The sequence below is a fragment of the Marmota monax genome, unplaced genomic scaffold (genome assembly GCF_021218885.2).
Source record: "Marmota monax isolate L192 unplaced genomic scaffold, Marmota_monax_Labrador192_F-V1.1 WCK01_AAM20220418_F8-fsc00111, whole genome shotgun sequence".
Classification (NCBI taxonomy): domain Eukaryota; kingdom Metazoa; phylum Chordata; class Mammalia; order Rodentia; family Sciuridae; genus Marmota; species Marmota monax.
Genome location: NW_026695067.1, coordinates 4,014,494 through 4,031,241, shown reverse-complemented (window position 1 = coordinate 4,031,241; position 16,748 = coordinate 4,014,494). Strand labels below are relative to the sequence as shown.

Here is a 16,748-nt window from a genome sequence, read left to right as displayed (position 1 = left end):
GTGATTTGGATGCTGCCCTCTTGGGTTTTGGAGTTGTTTCTTCATGTACTCCATACCTGAATCTGCAGTATATAATTTTTAGGTGCCTTTTTTGACCCATCCTAGTGGTATTTTATCTTTTAATCTTGGCACTCTAGTTGTACTTTCTTTTGCACTTGGCAGGGCAGCCACATTTGCACAGGCCAACTTCTGAAGGCGGTAGTCTTTATAGCCACAGTGGCAGCACAACATGTCTTATTAGAAAGTTTTTCAAATAATGATGTTCCCTTTCCTTTAACTTCTTCCTTCCAGACCAAAGAGCTGCCTGAAGCATCTAGAGCACTCAGAGTTAAGGAGAGTCTCTTTTGTCTTAAGCATTTCCTCATTTTCTATTTTGAGCCCACTGAAGAAAGAAAAGCTAGCATTCAGGTCCCTCTTCCTCACTCCAGGCCCTCACAATCTGTCCTTTTTTTCCTATAACTAGTAGTGGCTTTAGAGGGGTATGAACCTATTGAGAAAAGGATTTTAAAAGCATTTTCGGCCAGGCATGATGATGCAGGCCTGAATCCCAGCTTCTCAGAGGAGGATCATTAGATTTGAGGCCAGCCTGGGCAACTTAGACACTGTCTCAAAATAAAAAAGGCTGGAGATGTAGCTCAGTGATAGAACTAAAGGAATTCTGGGAAGCTTTGACTTCTTTTCAGTTCAATTAATGTTCACCAAATCTCCAAAAGCTGGAGGAAGCTCAGGATGAAGTTAGGTCTCAAAAGTAAGAAAGCATTAAGGTATATAGTAACCAAGTTCCAACTGGTCTCCCTGGTTTCAGAGTCTCTCAATTTTGCTTATAGGTATTTAGATCAGCTACCGAAGTGGTTTTTTTTTTAATATAATTATGATCTGGTGCAGTGGTGTCCCACACTTATAAATCCCAGTTACTTGGGAGGATGAGGTGGGAAGATTGATTGAGCCCAGGAATTCAAGGCCAGCCTGGGCAATATAGGGAGAACCCTATCTCAAAAACAAAACAAACAAACAAATATGACTGTGAAGTCCTCTGCATGTGACAAATTAGAATAAAAATTTTTTATTCTAATTTGTTATAGATGACAGCAGAATGCATTACAATTCATATTACACCTATAGAGACAATTTTTCATATCTTTGGTTGTATAGAAAGTATATTCACACCATTTGTGTCTTAATATATGTACTTAGTGTAATGATGTCCATCTCATTCTACCTTTTTTTTTTTTACCACTAACAATTTATTATTCATTCTGTCTATGCATTACAACCTTGGGAGATAAAAATTTATCCCTATTTTCACTTGCCCAAGAATCACACAGCTCATGAATAATGGGGTTTAGATTTAAGCCCACTTTCTGTCTTCAGAAATTGTTTTCTTTCTCAACCTTAGCTGAACGTAGATTTTGCTGACCCCCCAGCCCATCTTACATTTTAATTTTTAAAAATTTGCTTATTTTTATTTATTTATTTGCAGTACTAGGGATCAAACCCAGGAGCATTCTACCTCTCAGCTACATCCCCAGTCCTTTTTTAAAAAATAATTTTTTAATTGTAGATGGACATAATACCTTTATTTATTTATTTATTTTAAGATTTTTTTTTAATTTTTTAGGTCTAGATAGACACAACACAATGCCTTTATTTTTATGTGGTGCTGAGGATCGAACCCGGGTCCTGCCTGTTCTAGGGGAGCACTCTATCGCTGAGCCACAATCCCAGCCCCAATACCTTTATTTTTTTATTTATTTATCTTTATGTGGTGCTGAGGATCGAACCCAGTGCCTCACACATGCCAGACGACTGCACTACCACTGAGCCATAACCCCAGCACCCCCCAAACACACTGTTTTTTTTTCTTTTGAGACAAGGTCTTACTAAATTGCCAAGGCTGGCCTCAAATTTGGGATACTCCTGCCTCAGCCTCCCAAGTCACTGGGATTATAGTTGTGTGCCACAATGCCCAGCCCAGGGTAACCTTAACAATTAACTCTGAAAAACAAATTCAGTTTCTCTAATTCAATTCAGTTCTGACACTGTTACCTGGAGATAGTATCAAGTCCCACAAGTAGGAGCTGGGTCCCACCAAAGTACTCACCACTTCAAACACAAGTCTCAAGTCCAAGCCTCTAGAATTTATGATTTACTAACTTCCATTTAAGGTCTCTACAACCCGTTCCTTGGGTTTGATTAATTCACTGAAGTGGTTTACAAAACTCAAGGATAACACTATAGTTCTTGCTCACCTTCCTTTAAACTTCCACCTGTTGAGTTATTGAGAAGCTTTCTGCCCTGTCCTTTTGGGATTTCATGGAGAGTTTATTGGATAAGCATGATTGAAGCATGGACAATAATATAGAAATGTGATTGCAGAAACAGGGTATGATCTAATACTAACAGACTGAATGGGGAAAGCCAGCAAGGCCCGTCTCTTCAGATTCTTCATGGCCCTCTCTGCAACATTCCTTACTCCTGAGTTTGGGGCAGGACGCCTCTGAAACGGGGGTCTTTTTTGTTTGTTTGTTCTTTTTAGATATACATGACAGTAGAGTGTATTTTGACATATCATATATACAGGAATATAACTTATTCTAATTGGGATCCTAATTGGTTGTACATGATATGGAGTTATGCTGGTCATGTATTCATATAGGAAATAGGAAGTTATGTTCAATTCATTCTACTGTCTTTCCCATTCCAACGCTCCTCCCTTCCCTTCATTCCCTTTTGTCTAATCCAGTGAACTTTTATTCTTCCCCTTCCGACCCTTCCTTGTTGTGGATTAGTTGTGGAGACTATCATGTTAAGTGAAATAAGCCAGTGCTTATGGACTTTATTTTTTTGGGACTGGCTTATTTCACTTAACATGATAGTCTCCAGTTCCATCCATTTACTGGCAAATGCCATATGAAATGGGAGTCTTATAGTCTACTGTCAGACAAGGTGAGTCATAAATTTTCTCTATGGCCAACTATAAGAGAAGGTGGAGGAAGATGAGAGTATATTTTTAGTTTCTCTGACCTACTTAGAGAGGAGAAATTCTAGTTTATATGGCCTGCTCAGGAGAAAAAAAGGAGCAGGTGAAAGATCAAGAGAAAGTCAGAGAGAGGGATGTTGCTTTGTGAGGCCTACTTCTGTGCCCAATATTATTACAAAAGACTGTTTTTATCTTTCTAAAGCTGTTTTTTTTTTTATTTTTCTTTTTTCTTTCTGTCTTTTTTTTTTTTTTTTGGTACAAATGATTGAACCCAGGGGCACTTAAACACTGAGCTATGTCCACAGCTCTTTTGATTTTTTTATTTTGAGACAGGTTCTCCTTAAGTTGCTTAGGGCCTTGCTAAGTTGCTGAGGTTCGCTTTGAACTTGCCGCCTCAGCCTACCAGGTCACTGTGATTATAGGCATGTGCTGTAGGAGACCAACCTTACACGTGACTGGGTCACTCTCCCCGGCTGGGTGCTGAGATGCTCAGTCGCTCAGTCGCAGAAATGTGGTAGAGCTTTCCCCATCCTTCTTGGGTTCAAGGGTCTGTGTCTCGTGCATGGGTGTGTCTTGCTACAGCCCCATGGGTGGAGCTACGCTCACCTGTTCCTTTGTAATATAACCCCTTGCCCTGTTTAGGATAGAATCTTCCATGGAAGTGCCTTGCATGTGTCCCCTTCTGTGCCTCTGGGTGTGGCCTACCCAGGTGTCAGTCAACCTGCTGACAGTGGACATCATGAAGATAGACTCAGCCCCCTGAAACCTGACCCCTTGCCTCATTTGAATAGCTTCTCCTCAATAAAAGGGGTCTGCGTGTGCTCTTGCTCTCTCTCTTCCTGTGGACCCTTAAGGTCAGAGGAGCCCTCATAGCGACCCCAAAGAAAAAGGTATTTGTGTCTCTTGTGTGGTTATTTTGCGCAGCCCAGTCAACCCAGTTCAACTGGAGTAAACCCTGAGCCTTTTAGTTGCGAAAACAGAAACCCAGCAATGTGCTACCATGCCCGGCTCTGAAACTGTTTTAAAGCTGCTTTAGAATACAAGGACAAACACTTTGAGAAGAGATATACTTGTTGTTCCAGTCACTTGGGAAATAATAAGGGAGTTATAACTATGTGTATTATAAGCCAGGAACTATGGACCAAAAAAAAATACACATCATATCACATTAACTCAAAGTAATTTGATTAGTAGCCTAATATTGGGAATAATATCAAATTCACAGATTCCCTCCCCCCTACTAAAGAGGAGGGAATTATATGAGGGCAGGTACATTAAGAAGCATGAATCTCAGGTGCCATTTTTGGATTCAGCCTGCCATATCACCAAGGTAGAACGCCCCTATTTGTTCCCAATTTGGTCCTCAGATCCCACTACTTCTAGTGGAAACTCCTTTCCAAATGAGCTCATATCAGACATCTCAATTCTCAGCCAAGGATATCAGGGTCCCTTCTCTCTTCCTACCATCCTTGCTCTGAAAATTCTTTGCTGTCCCTGTGGAGAAGCAACAGCTGGACTTTTTGTCTATATATGCATATGTTTGTTTGTTGTATTGCTGGGGATAGAACTCTACCACTGAGCTACAGCTGGACTTTGGATACCTCAGGAATGTCACCATCAGCAGTGGATAAAGACATCATCTTTTGGCTGTAGCCCAAAGCCTTCATCCTTGAAGAATTGTGATGAGGCAATACTTCCTATATGTGCAGAAGGGAAGGGTGAAATTATTGTAGAGTTTGTGAGGATTGACATAGTTCCCCCATGTAAATTTCATCCAAAGCTAACATGTAAGAAAAGCTCTAATCCTCCATGATGGAAATTAAGCATGAGATGGTAAAAAGAAAGCAATGAAGGAAGGAGAGGAAGAGAGAGAGAGAAATAGAGAGAGAAAAAAGAAAGAAAAGAAAAAGAAAGAAAGAAAGAAAGAAAATCCAGGCTGGGCAGTGTTGCACACCTGTAACCCCAGAGACTCAGAAGGCTTAGGCAGGAGCACTGCAAGTTCAAGGCCAACCTAGGGAACTTAAGAAAGACCCTGTCTCAAAATAGGAAAAAAAAAAGAACTGTGGGTGTAGTTCAGTGTTAGCGTACCCCTGAATTCAGTACCAAACATACACACCACACAAAATGAATCCTGGGTTGATGGTATAGTTCAGTTGTATGGTGTTTGCCTAGCATGTGAGGTCATGGGATAGATCCCCAGCACTGGGGAGGGGCACAAGGGAAGAAAATTTGCTATTTCAAGACTGGAAGTGGCTCTATGGCTGTTAGTCTGATGGATTCTACATTAGGTCCATTTCCTCTGGCTCCAACTGGAGCATCTCCAGTGATGGGGATGTTATTAAAAGACATTTGAAAATGCAGATAAACAAGAGAAAGCAACTGCCAAGTAAGTGAATGACATTTTTACTGTTGTGGGAATTACAGCTTTGAACATGCCCTTGGGCAGGTTACTGCAATTCCCTGAACCAGCTTCCTCATCTATAAAATGGTAATAATAATGGAACCTACCCAATAGGTTAATAGGTTTTGGGGAAAGTTACCTGAGAAAATGCACATAAAACTCTATGTCCTGAATGGAAGGAGACCCTCAGGGTTATACAAAATTACATACAAGAGGAAGTGAGGGGAAAGGGAAAAATAATACAAGGGGGAGAAATGAATGACAGTAGAGGGGGTAGAGAGAGAAGAGGGGAGGGGAGGGGAGGGGAGGGGGGATAGTAGAGGATAGGAAAGGCAGCAGAATACAACAGACACTAGTATGGCAATATGTAAATCAATGGATGTGTAACTGATGTGATTCTGCAATCTGTATACGGGGTAAAAATGGGAGTTCATAACCCACTTGAATCAAAGTGTGAAATATGATATATCAAGAACTATGTAATGTTTTGAACAACCAACAATAAAAATTTAAAAAAAAAGAATCAGGAATTTAAAAAAAAATTAAAAAAAAAAGCAACTCTATGTCCTGGATGCTGTCAGTAAGGGCTCAATAAATGGGGAAGCATTATTCTCTAGAAAAAGCATTTTCCTGTTGTAGCAAATAGTCTTTGTGTATGTGTGTGTGTGTGTGTGTGTGTGTGTGTGTGTGAGAGAGAGAGAGAGAGAGAGAGAGAGAGAGAGAGAGAGAGAGAGAGAGAGAGAGAATGATGCTGGAGACTGAACACAGGACCTCACACATGCTAGGAAAGTGCTGTATCACTGAGCTATGTCCTCAGGCCATGAGTAGTCTTGTCAGGGCATGATAGGTTGTGAGATGGGGCATGTCTTAGTCTGTTTTGTGCCTTCTAGATACATAGCAGAGTATCTGAGACTGAGTTTTATAGTTTGGGCCTAGAATGTCCCCCAAAGTCCCATGTGTTAAAGGCATGGTCCACAGCCTATATAGCACTATTGGAAGGTAGTAAAAGGAATTTAGGCCTTTGGGGCATGGTTTTGAAGGGGATTTGGGAGCCCCATCCCTTCCTCTTTCCCTTTTTGTTTTCAGGCAGTTCTATAGTGTTCCTGCCAAAGCAACAGGGCTAAAGAGCAGGGTCAAGAATTGTCAAAACAACAGAGCCAAAAACCTATAAAAACTGAGCCAAAATAAACCTTTTCCCTTATTAAGTCAATTATCTCAAGTAGTTTATTACAGTAACACAAAGCTAATATGCTGGGTGATTATAAAAAATTGAAATTTAAGGGGCTGGGGATATAGCTCAGTTGGTAGAGTGCTTGCCTCTCATGCACAAGGCCTTGGGTTCAATCCCCAGCACCACATACACAAAAAAAGAATTGAAATTTAGGGTTGGGGTTGTAGCTCAGTAGTAGAGTGCTTGACTAGCACAGGTGAGACACTGGGTTCAATCTTCAGCACCAGATAAAAAACAAATCAATAAAAAATGAAGGTTAAATTCTTAAATTAAAAAAAGTTGAAATTTAGCTGGGTGTGGTGCCACACACCTGAAACTCCAGTGGGAGGCCAAGGCAAGGGGATCCCGAGGCCAGTCTCAGCAACTCATTGAGGCCCTAAGAAATTTAATGTCATAACATGGTAGAAGGCATCACATCGGACAGGGGTAAAGAAAATGTGATAGAGAACAAGAGAGGGCCAATCTACCCCAGAGATAACAGCATTTGTCCATTCTGAAGATGGATCTTTTGTGACGTATGTACATGTTAAATTTCCCACTCTCATTGGGCATAGTAGTATATGCCTCTAATCGTAGCAACTTGGGAAGCTGAGGCAAGAGGATATCAAGTTCGAGGCCAGCCTCAACAACTTAGTGAGGCACTAAAAAATTTAGCAAGACCCTGTCTCAAAATTTAAAAAGTTGAAAAAAGGGCCTGAGTGTGGTGGTGCACACCTGTTAATTCCAGTGGCTCTGGAGGCTGAGGCAGGAGGATTGCAAGTTCATAGCTGGCCTCAGCAGCTTAGGCAGGTCCTAAGCAACTTAGTGAGATCCCTGTCTCAAAATTTAAAAAAATTTAAAAAGGACTGGGGATATGGCTCAGTGTTTAAGGACCCCTAGGTTCAATCCTTAATACTGCCAAAAAAAAAAAGTCTCATTCACACTCAGTACTATCACAAAGGCAATTAAATGGCAACATGAGTTTTGGAGGGGACAAACATTCAAACTATAGTAGGCTTGGAGGTGGGTGGACAAACGCCACATGGATCACCTGGATATCAGGGAAAAGAAGTGACAGAAAGGAGGAGCCTTCAAAGGTGATCCCATGTGACCACCACCCAATGGAGGAAGAGGGCTCTAATAATACTTTTTCCTAATTTGTGTACTTATATTTACTATGAAATTTCCTAAATTAACTCAGAACATCATTAAATTATTTTTGAGATATAACTCATACTCCATAAAATTGCTCTTTAAAGTATAGAATTTGTGCAACCTTCATCACTAATTTCAGAACATTTTCATCACCAAAAAAGAGTAGCAATTCAATAGCAGTCTTTCCCCATCCTAAGCGACCTCTAATCTCTTTTCTGTTTCTATGGATTTGCTTTCTTTGGCCATTCCACATAATGGGAATCATACAATGTGTTCTCTCTCTCTCTCTCTCTCTCTCTCTCTCTCTCTCTCTCTCTCTCTCTCTCTCCTCTCTTCTTTTGCTTAGCATTTCTTCAAGGTTTTTTTCCATGTTGTTAATTTATTAGGGCTACCCTAACAAATTACCACAGACTGCCTTAGACAATAGGGCTTATCTTGAAGTTCTATAAACTAGAAATCCAAGATCAAGGTATTGGCAGGATTATTTCTGAGGCCTCTCCTTGGTTTGTTAAGGGTCATCTGTCCCAACTCCACAGAGTCTTTACTCTCTGTGCATACATGTCTGTGGCCAGTGCTCTCTTCTGATAATGATACCAGTCATGTCAGATTAGAGCCCACCCATGTGACCTCACTTCACCTTAAATACCTCTTTAAATTCTTATCCCTCAATGCAGTCACATTCTGAAATTAAGACTTCAACACCTGAATTTTGAAAGGACACAGTTCATCCCATGACATAAAATTAAGTTGTACTCCTTTCCTGTGGCAGAATTGTACTCCATTGTACCAATATACCATATTTTATCTCTTAATCAGCTGAGGGACATTTAGGTTGTTTCCATTTTGGGAGTATTATGAAGGAGGCCTCTGTGAACATTCATGTACACTTTTTAATGTGAGTATATTTTCAGTTCTTTGGGGTACATATTTAGGAGTGTCACATGAGTCATACAGTAACTCTGTGTCTAACTTTCTGAGGAACCAACAAACCGTTTTCCAAAGCAGCTGCACTAGTATGAAGGTTCCAATTTTTCCACAGTCTAGGACTTTATAGTGCTGTTTGAGCTGGGCCCCACTGTCAGAAACAGGGCCCAGAGTACAGTAGCTTCCTGCTTGGAGTTCATTAGCCTGTACTGAAAGGTTTCCCTCTCTCTCCAGTTTGGAACTCAAAACCTGTCTTTCCCACTCTAGCCTCTAGGGGGCAGCTTGCAGCAGCTCTTCAACAGATTCCAGAAGAGTTTCACATCAAGGCTGGGAGCTGGTAGTAATGTTCAATAATAGAGCCCTTGCCTAGCATGTGTGAGGCCCTGGGTTCCATCCACAACATGGGGCAAAAATCATGGCTAAATGTGAACAGTAGGAAAGGGGATTTAATTCTGCATCTCTCTTAGCACTATAAATGTAATAAACAGAATAAACAACCTAGATTAACTATCAAAATCTACTGAGGATCCTATAAATATGGAGATGGAACCCCATCCTTTCACACAGGACATCACACATACTAGGCAAACTTTTTAACCACTGGGCTACACTCCCAGTTCTCTTCCTGAAAGATTCTGATTCTATTGGTTTGGAGTTCAAGTCAGTTGATTTGTGTTTTTAACAAGTGTCCTAGGTGATTTTTACATTAAGCCAAGGTTAAGAGCCTAGTGTTGTTATCTCTGTATCCCCCAAAGCAATCAGGTTTATTGTGCAAATGAGAAACTTGAGGCTCAGAGAAGTAACTTGCCCCAAATCACAGGCTGACTTCCTTCAACACCTATAATCTTTCAAGACAACACCAGATTTGCAAGCACAAATATATAGCAGAGGGTAAACTCCCATCTCAATGAAGGGCTGGAAATCTGATATAGGCACCTTGACAACTGCCCCATTTTTCTTCCTTATTTCCACTGAACGCAGTGAGAATATCTAATCTATTAGTGTCCTAGGGCTGTCATACTCTTAGTACCAGAGATGAGTGACTTAAAAGTCAGAGAGAGAAAAAAATCATTCTCTCACCATTCTCAAGACTAGAAGTCTGAAATCAGGGTTTGCTCTCTGAAGTTTCTAGGGAAGAATCATGCCTTTTAGCTTCTGTTCATTGCTGGCAATCCTTAGAATTCCTTGGCTTGTGGATATGTAATTCCAATTTTTGCCCCCATTTCCCCCCCCCCAAAAAAATGGGTTTTTATATGTTGCCCAGGCTGGTATCAAATTCTTGGATTCAAGTGACCCTTCTGTCTCAGCCTCCTGTGCTGGGACTACAGTCACATGCCCCCATGCTGGCTTTCTGCCTCCATCTTTACATAGCATTTTCCCCTCTGTGTATGTCTCTGCTTCTCTTTTTGTCTTATAAGGACCCCACATTTGATTAAGAGCCAACCCCACTTCAGTATGACCTCATCTTAATTTCATAATTTACATTTTTCTTTTTTGCAATGCTAGAAATCAAACCCAGGGCCTTATACCTGGCTCTACCACTGAGCTAAATACCCAGCCCTTAATTTACATCTTACTATGTAAAGACTTATTTCCAAATAAGATTATATTTACAGGTACCAAGGGTTAGGACTTCAAAGTGTCTTTTGAAGGGATACAATTCAACTTACAGTACCTGTAAGGAAGTATCAGAAACAACACTAGCAGGGGAACCCAAAAGCCCAGATGGGATAAGGAAGCTATGGTGGGTCAGGAACAGCCTTGGCCACTGTCCCCACCACAGTACGTTATTTTGTACTGGGGATAGAACCCAGGGATGCTTTTACCACCAAGCTATATCCCTAGTCCATTTTTTTTTTTTTTTTTTTTTTTGGTGGGGAGTGGGTACTTGGGTCTGGGGATTGAACTCAGGGGCATTCGACCACTGAGCTATATCCCAGCCCTACTTTGTATTTTATTTAGAGACAAGGTCTTACTGAGTTGCTTAGTGCCTCGCTTTTGCTGAGGATGGCTTTGAACTTGTAATTCTCCTGCTTCAGCCTCCTGAGCTGCTGGGATTATAGGGATGCATGCACCACTGGGGTCCTATGCTAATCCTTTTTTATATTTCAATTTTGAGACAGTATCACTAAATTGCTGTGGGCTTTGCTAAATGCTGAGGCTGGTCTCAATTATAATCCTCCTTTATTGGCCTCCTGAGTCGCTGGGATTACAGGTGTGCACTACCACACCCAATCCATGGCAGAATTTTATTTCCTTCCTTTTTCTCCTTCTGCTCTCCTACTCCTTGTCTTTCTTCTCTCCCCATCCTATCTTTTCTTTTTTTTCTTTCTTTTTTTTTGTAGTTGTAGATTGTCAGAATGCCTTTGTTTATTTTTATGTGGTGCCGAGGATTGAACCCAGCACCTCACGCATGCCAGACAAGTGCTGTGCCGCTGAACTACAGCCCCAGCCCCAGCCCCAGCCCTCAGCCCCCTCTTTCTTCTGTTACTTCTTTCTTGGACACCTGAAGTTGTTCCAACATCTCAGTGACATAAAGGGAATTAGAGTGTCAGTAGTGGTCACAGCCATGACAAGAACTATCCAACTAATGGGGATAGGAGATGGAGGGAAGGGTTAGTGGGTGAGTGTGTTTGGCCCAGGTCTTCCTCCAATTGGGTAACGAGTATACCCTGGCAGATTCATGGCAGATAATGGACAATAGCTCCTAAAGTTGTACCAAGTTGATGCTGTGGAGCCTCCCCTCCCCTTGCAAAAACCTTCTTTATTATTTGGTCCTTATCTAGAATGTCCCCTGGGATGCCAGAGAGGCAGGCCAAGTCCTGGCCAATGTAGGCCTAATGCTCAAGGAGAAACCTTCCCCTTTTTTGGCTGTAATGGCAGGGAAATCCTGCCTAGACTGGGTAGCTCTCAAAACAGCCCCATCTCCATTCCCATCACCCCTGTCTCAGCTCTTAACCTCCCTGTAGTCTTCAGTTCCGGTTGCCCCTCCCAATCCATCTCCCACCTTCACAGGTACCAGAGGAACTCAAACATCAATTAGATCAGGAAGGACCTGGGGCATTCACTGGCTTCCTCTGGGTCCCTCACTTCCCTGTGACCTGGCTGCCAGCTGGTACTCCAGTCCCATTTGCCCCTGTTGTATTTACTCTATCCTTCAGACACCTGTGGTGGCCCCAGTACCATAGGCAGCATCACCTCTTTTTGCTCTGCTTGGAATTCCCTGTCCAGTTATGTCCAGCTGACTAACTCCTTCTGATCTTGGAAGAAACAGTTCTATCAGTACCTCTGGGCAAGTTAAGTGCCCATTCTCAGAGTTTCCCCCCTTTCTATCATCACAATGTACCCATAATTTATTTTTTTTAATATTAATCTTTTTTTTTTGACACAATATCTTTATTCCACTCATTTATTTTTATGTGGTACTGAGAATCAAACCCAGGGCCCTGTGCGTGCTAGGCAAGCGCTCTACCGCTAAGCCACCCAGGGCCCTGTGCGTTCTAGGTGAGCCATCTACCGCTGAGCCAAAATCCCAGCCCCTCATAATTTACTTTTCACTACACTGGGACCTCTGTGAGGTAAAAACAATGATTATTCTGATTCTATCCCTGAGCCCCACTATGTGCCTAGACTGGGACCTGGTACAACAATGAGAGCTTGTTGAATGGATGAAGGCCCAGCTGGTAATCCACCACCTCTCTGAGCATGCATTATATATTCTTTTTTTTTTTTTCCTTTGTGGTACTGGGGATTAAATCCAGGGGCACTCTACCATTGAGCTACATCCCCTACCCCTTTTTATTTTTTATATTTTTGAGACAGGATCTTGCTTTACCCAGATTGGCCTCAAACTTGCAACTCTCTCTCCTCTGCCTCCCCAGTTGGGATGACAGGTGTGTGCTACCACCTTGGGATCATGCATTATATATTCTTATGTTCCCAAATGACCTAACAGTTTTTGTGACCTAACAGTTTTCTGGGTGTAAGATTTCTTTCTTTCTTTTTTTTTAATGTTTATTTTTTAGTTGTAGTTGGACACAATATCTTTATTTAACTTATTTACTTTCTGCTGAGGATCGAGCCCAGGGTCTCGCACGTGCCAGGTGAGCGCTCTACTGCTGAGCCACAACCCCAACCCTTGGGTGTAAGATTTCACTGCCATCCTAGACTGGAAGTGTAAGAAGACAGCTTGGAGGCAAGCACCACGTTGGGATCAGGACACTCCTGGATAGAGGCCACCATCAGAAAGATGGGGTCTCGCCTATAATCCCAGCTACTTTGTGAGTCTGAGAGAGGAGGATGGCAAATTTGAGGTCAGCCTCAGCAACTTAGGGAGATCCTGTCTCAAAATAAAAAAATTTAAAAAGCGCTGGGGCTATAGCTTAGTAGTAAAGTGCCCACGGGTTCAATCCCCAATTCAAAAGAAAGAAAGAAGGTGGATGGGGTGGAAGGGGTGCTTCCTACTTCTCTCATTCTGCCTCTAGTCACTTCTGAAGTGGCACTGTCTCTGAGGTGCTCCCCTAGCTACCCCCTCCCCGTGTTCTAGGACTTCTTAGGTTTCTGCCTCAACCTGGGGATGGCTGTACAGGGACACGTCAACCTTTGGAGCCTGCTTCTGGGGCAGCAGGGTCAGAGCGTTAGTAATACAGAGATGGGGTGCTCACAGGTGTAGGTCCATTGGTGAGTCAGCACACCCTGGGAAAGGCTGGAAATCAAAATGACTAGGGTAGGGGCATAAAGAAGGCAGTTCATAACTTTTTTCTGGCATGGGGACAGGTTAATGCTTTGAAGCTCTTCCCCACCTCCCAGGATGTTTCTAGACTGGAAGGGGACTTACCTGGTCAATCACAAGAGGAAGCCTCTACAGCCTTGCCTCCCTGAGAAGACTAGCAGACTCCGCTTATAGAGTCCTGGTAACCAGGCAATCAGTACCCAGACCACTGGTGGTTCTGGTAAATTGGCTTTCTTCCAGAAATCCAACCAACTTCTGTTAAGCTTCTAGCATGCAGGGCTCATCCAAGTTTATTTTAGATGTTGAAACCCAGCAGAAGCCCAGGGCAAGGTACCTTAGTTGTCAGAATAGTTTACATTCTTTTTATGCTTTTTTTGAGCCACCTCTGAGAGAGTCAAACACACACAAACCCTTGGCCCTCCCCAGGGACTCAAGAATGGGAAATCAGGGCTGCGGGTGTACCTCAGTGGTAGAGTGCTCACCTAGAATGCTATAGGCAATGTGTTCAATCCCCAGCACCACAAACAAAAGTAGAATATCAAAGAGGTCAATAATTGACTGTGTGGATGACAGGGCTTAAATTTACTTATCCAAAACCCAAGGGGAAATATGAGGGAGTGCTTCCTGAAGAGGCCCTCCTCTAACTGCATAAATCTACCTCTTTTCACCAGCAGGATTTATTTCAGGGTTCTGCCAGTAAAATGATTTATAAATACATTCTTCCCCATCTCTTCTTTTCCAGGGGTGCTGCAGAGTTGCACAGGGTGGGGTCTGCTTCTTAGATCCTGGAGCTATAGCCTTCCTCCCTCCCAGCCCCCGGCAACCATTGGAGCTCTTCCTGCACACCCTCCCACCAGCTGACTTGGGTTTGGGCAGAAGATCCAAGGCCGTTATCTTTCAACAGACAGCTGTGCAGGGCTGGAGGCAGCAGCTTATCAGGAAGCCTGCAGTGATTCACAGCCCAAGTCCCGGCTTCTCTGCTGAATAGTAATTTCCAGCAGTAGATTTGTGCTCAGTCTCTCTCCTCCCCCTCTCCCAAGGGTGTGCTGTCCTTTTGCAGAGAGGGCAGTGAAGGGGAGATTCTACCCACAGGGATGAGGGCTTTGTGCCAGCCTTCTGGGTAAGGCTGTCTATTGAAAGGAGGTCGCAGTTTGGGGGACCTCGGCAGAAGTCTGCCATCCTTGGCAGTGACCCCCAAGAGAGCTCATCCGTGCTTTCCTTCCTTCCTCTCCCAGAAAAGCAATGTGCTACTCCCTTTCCCTTTATGGGGAGATAAAGGGGGATACTGGCCCCCCTTTCCATCAAAAACCCCTAAGTTCAGACCCAGCCAATGAGGGCAGGGGATAGAGAAGCCAGACACTGGGCAGTATGCCTCTTGTACCATTTGAAGCTGTCCAATCTCTGTACTTGACCCTGAAGACTCCAAGGCTAAGGCTGGAGGGGGGCAGCCCAGAACTCCAAAGGCTAAAGCTGAGACACAAGGGGTGCAGGCCAGAGCTGCTGTTGCATAGATAGGTGATTAGGAAAAAACCCAGAAACAGAGCCATTTTTGTGTTTGTTTTATTGGAAGCGACCTCAGCTGTGGAACTCAGGGGAGAAATCACGGAAAATTCTGTCCCGGGTGTCTCCCCCTGGGTCAGCAGGGGGGAAGGAGAATATTAAAAGAGGAAGAAAAACTAAAATGGAACCTGTTCCAGGGCAGGGGGCAGAGTTGGGCCCCCACATCTCAGACTATTCTACCCTCAAGCATCAGTTTCTCAGTCCTGACCTCCTCTGTCAACGGTGGAGGTGATTCCAAGACCTCTTTTCAGCTGCCAGAATTCGGATCCCTTCATGGCTGGGCACCTTTAATCCCTGTGAGTCCCAAACAAGACTTGAGTCCCACTGCCCACCATTCCCTCCCTATAGAAGACCCCAGTATGGCCGAGAAAAGGTGATGGTGGAGTTCTACATCTTTAGGTAACACAAGCGGCAGAGCAACCATTCCATGAAGCTTCCCGGGGGTTAATCGAGACCCTCTCCTGCCACTCTTGGGTCCCCTCTCGTCGCCTTGGGTCCATGCGGCTATTCTGAGGAGCTGTGTTCAGGATGTGGCCTCCTGAGGACCCAAGTATGACAAGCTAGAAGGGGTGCGTTGGAAGGTACAGGTAGGTGCTTGGGGTAAGATCCTGTCGGTCTGAATGGCCCGGAGTACAAAGTTCTCAGGCAGTTCTGTTCTCGTCCGCAGCCCCTGGCTCATGCTGCGACCGCTTCGCGTTACCTTCTTCAGCTGTGGACTCCCCTAGGCTCCTCTTGGACGTTGGAGCTGTTGGTGGAGACGAAGGACCAGGATGGGGGCTCGGGGGCTGGTAGCCGAGTTGCCGCGGATCCAGTGCGTCCTTGGAGAGTAGGATGGCGAGGCTGGGCACGTTCTTAAGTACACTGAGACTGGCGGCGGGCTCGCCAGGGGTCTGACCCGGCTTGGGCCCAGGCGGGAGGCTCTGCCACACCTCGCGCACACTCCGGTAGCGCAGCCGCGTGACCTGGTGCAAGCCCGCCAGGCGGCGCTTGAGGATCTCGGCGCACGTGACGGTCTTGGTGGTGGCCCGGCCGCAGCCGCTGAAGACGATGGCGCGCGTGGCTGGCTGCGCCATGCTGGCGGTGGCGAAGGCCATCAGGTTGCGGATCTTGCTGCCCTCCTTGACCCGCATGTGCACAGCGCCGGGTGCCAGATCCGCAAAGGGGCCTGAACCAGGGCCACCCTCCTCGGTCCCACCCCCAGCCGGCGCCTCTTCTGAGCGCACCTTACGGAAGTTCTCCATGCACTGTCGTCGCCGGGACCGCCAGCTTTGCTATCGGACCGCCTCAACCCCGAGGCTGCATGGTCGCGGGTCGCGAGGGCCGGCAGGGGTAAGGGTGCCGGAACAGGGCGGACGCTAGCGGGATGGCTGGGACCGCGCGTCCCTCAGTTCCCACTTCTCTCAGCGGGCGCTGCTCTACTCCGCGCTCTCAGCCCTGCGCTCCGGGCCTTTAGCCGAGGCCCCGCCTGGGAGGTCCCGCCCCCTCCTCAAGGCCCCGCCCCCACTCTCCCCTGCTGGGCCCAATCTCAGCCTCACCAACCTTTCAGAGAATGTCTTCGTGCTCTGCTTCTAGGGCACCGCGGCAGCGCTCACAGAGGGGCGCTTTAGCATCAGAGGGTGCCTTGGGAGGCGAAGTTCCCCTACAGTCGCCATCAGTCCTCCCCGAACCGACCCTTATAAAGGGGCAACCTAAATAAAAGCTATGCTTGCGATGCAAACGCCTTTTCAAGCCAGGTCTCTAAGCCCTTCCCAGTTCCAATTGAAGGCTCCCCTAGTCCCCTCCTAGG

The 16,748-nt window shown here is 44.8% G+C and overlaps 1 protein-coding gene across 1 annotated transcript; it reads right to left on the bottom strand.

Moving 5' to 3' along the window:
* Positions 1–14,946: 14,946 nt before the first annotated feature.
* Positions 14,947–16,434, bottom strand: Rpp25 (ribonuclease P and MRP subunit p25). Its single transcript, XM_046427993.1, has one exon. The coding sequence runs from the start codon at positions 16,201–16,203 to the stop codon at positions 15,604–15,606; it is 600 nt and encodes a 199-aa protein (XP_046283949.1). The 5' UTR covers positions 16,204–16,434; the 3' UTR covers positions 14,947–15,603.
* Positions 16,435–16,748: the final 314 nt, after the last annotated feature.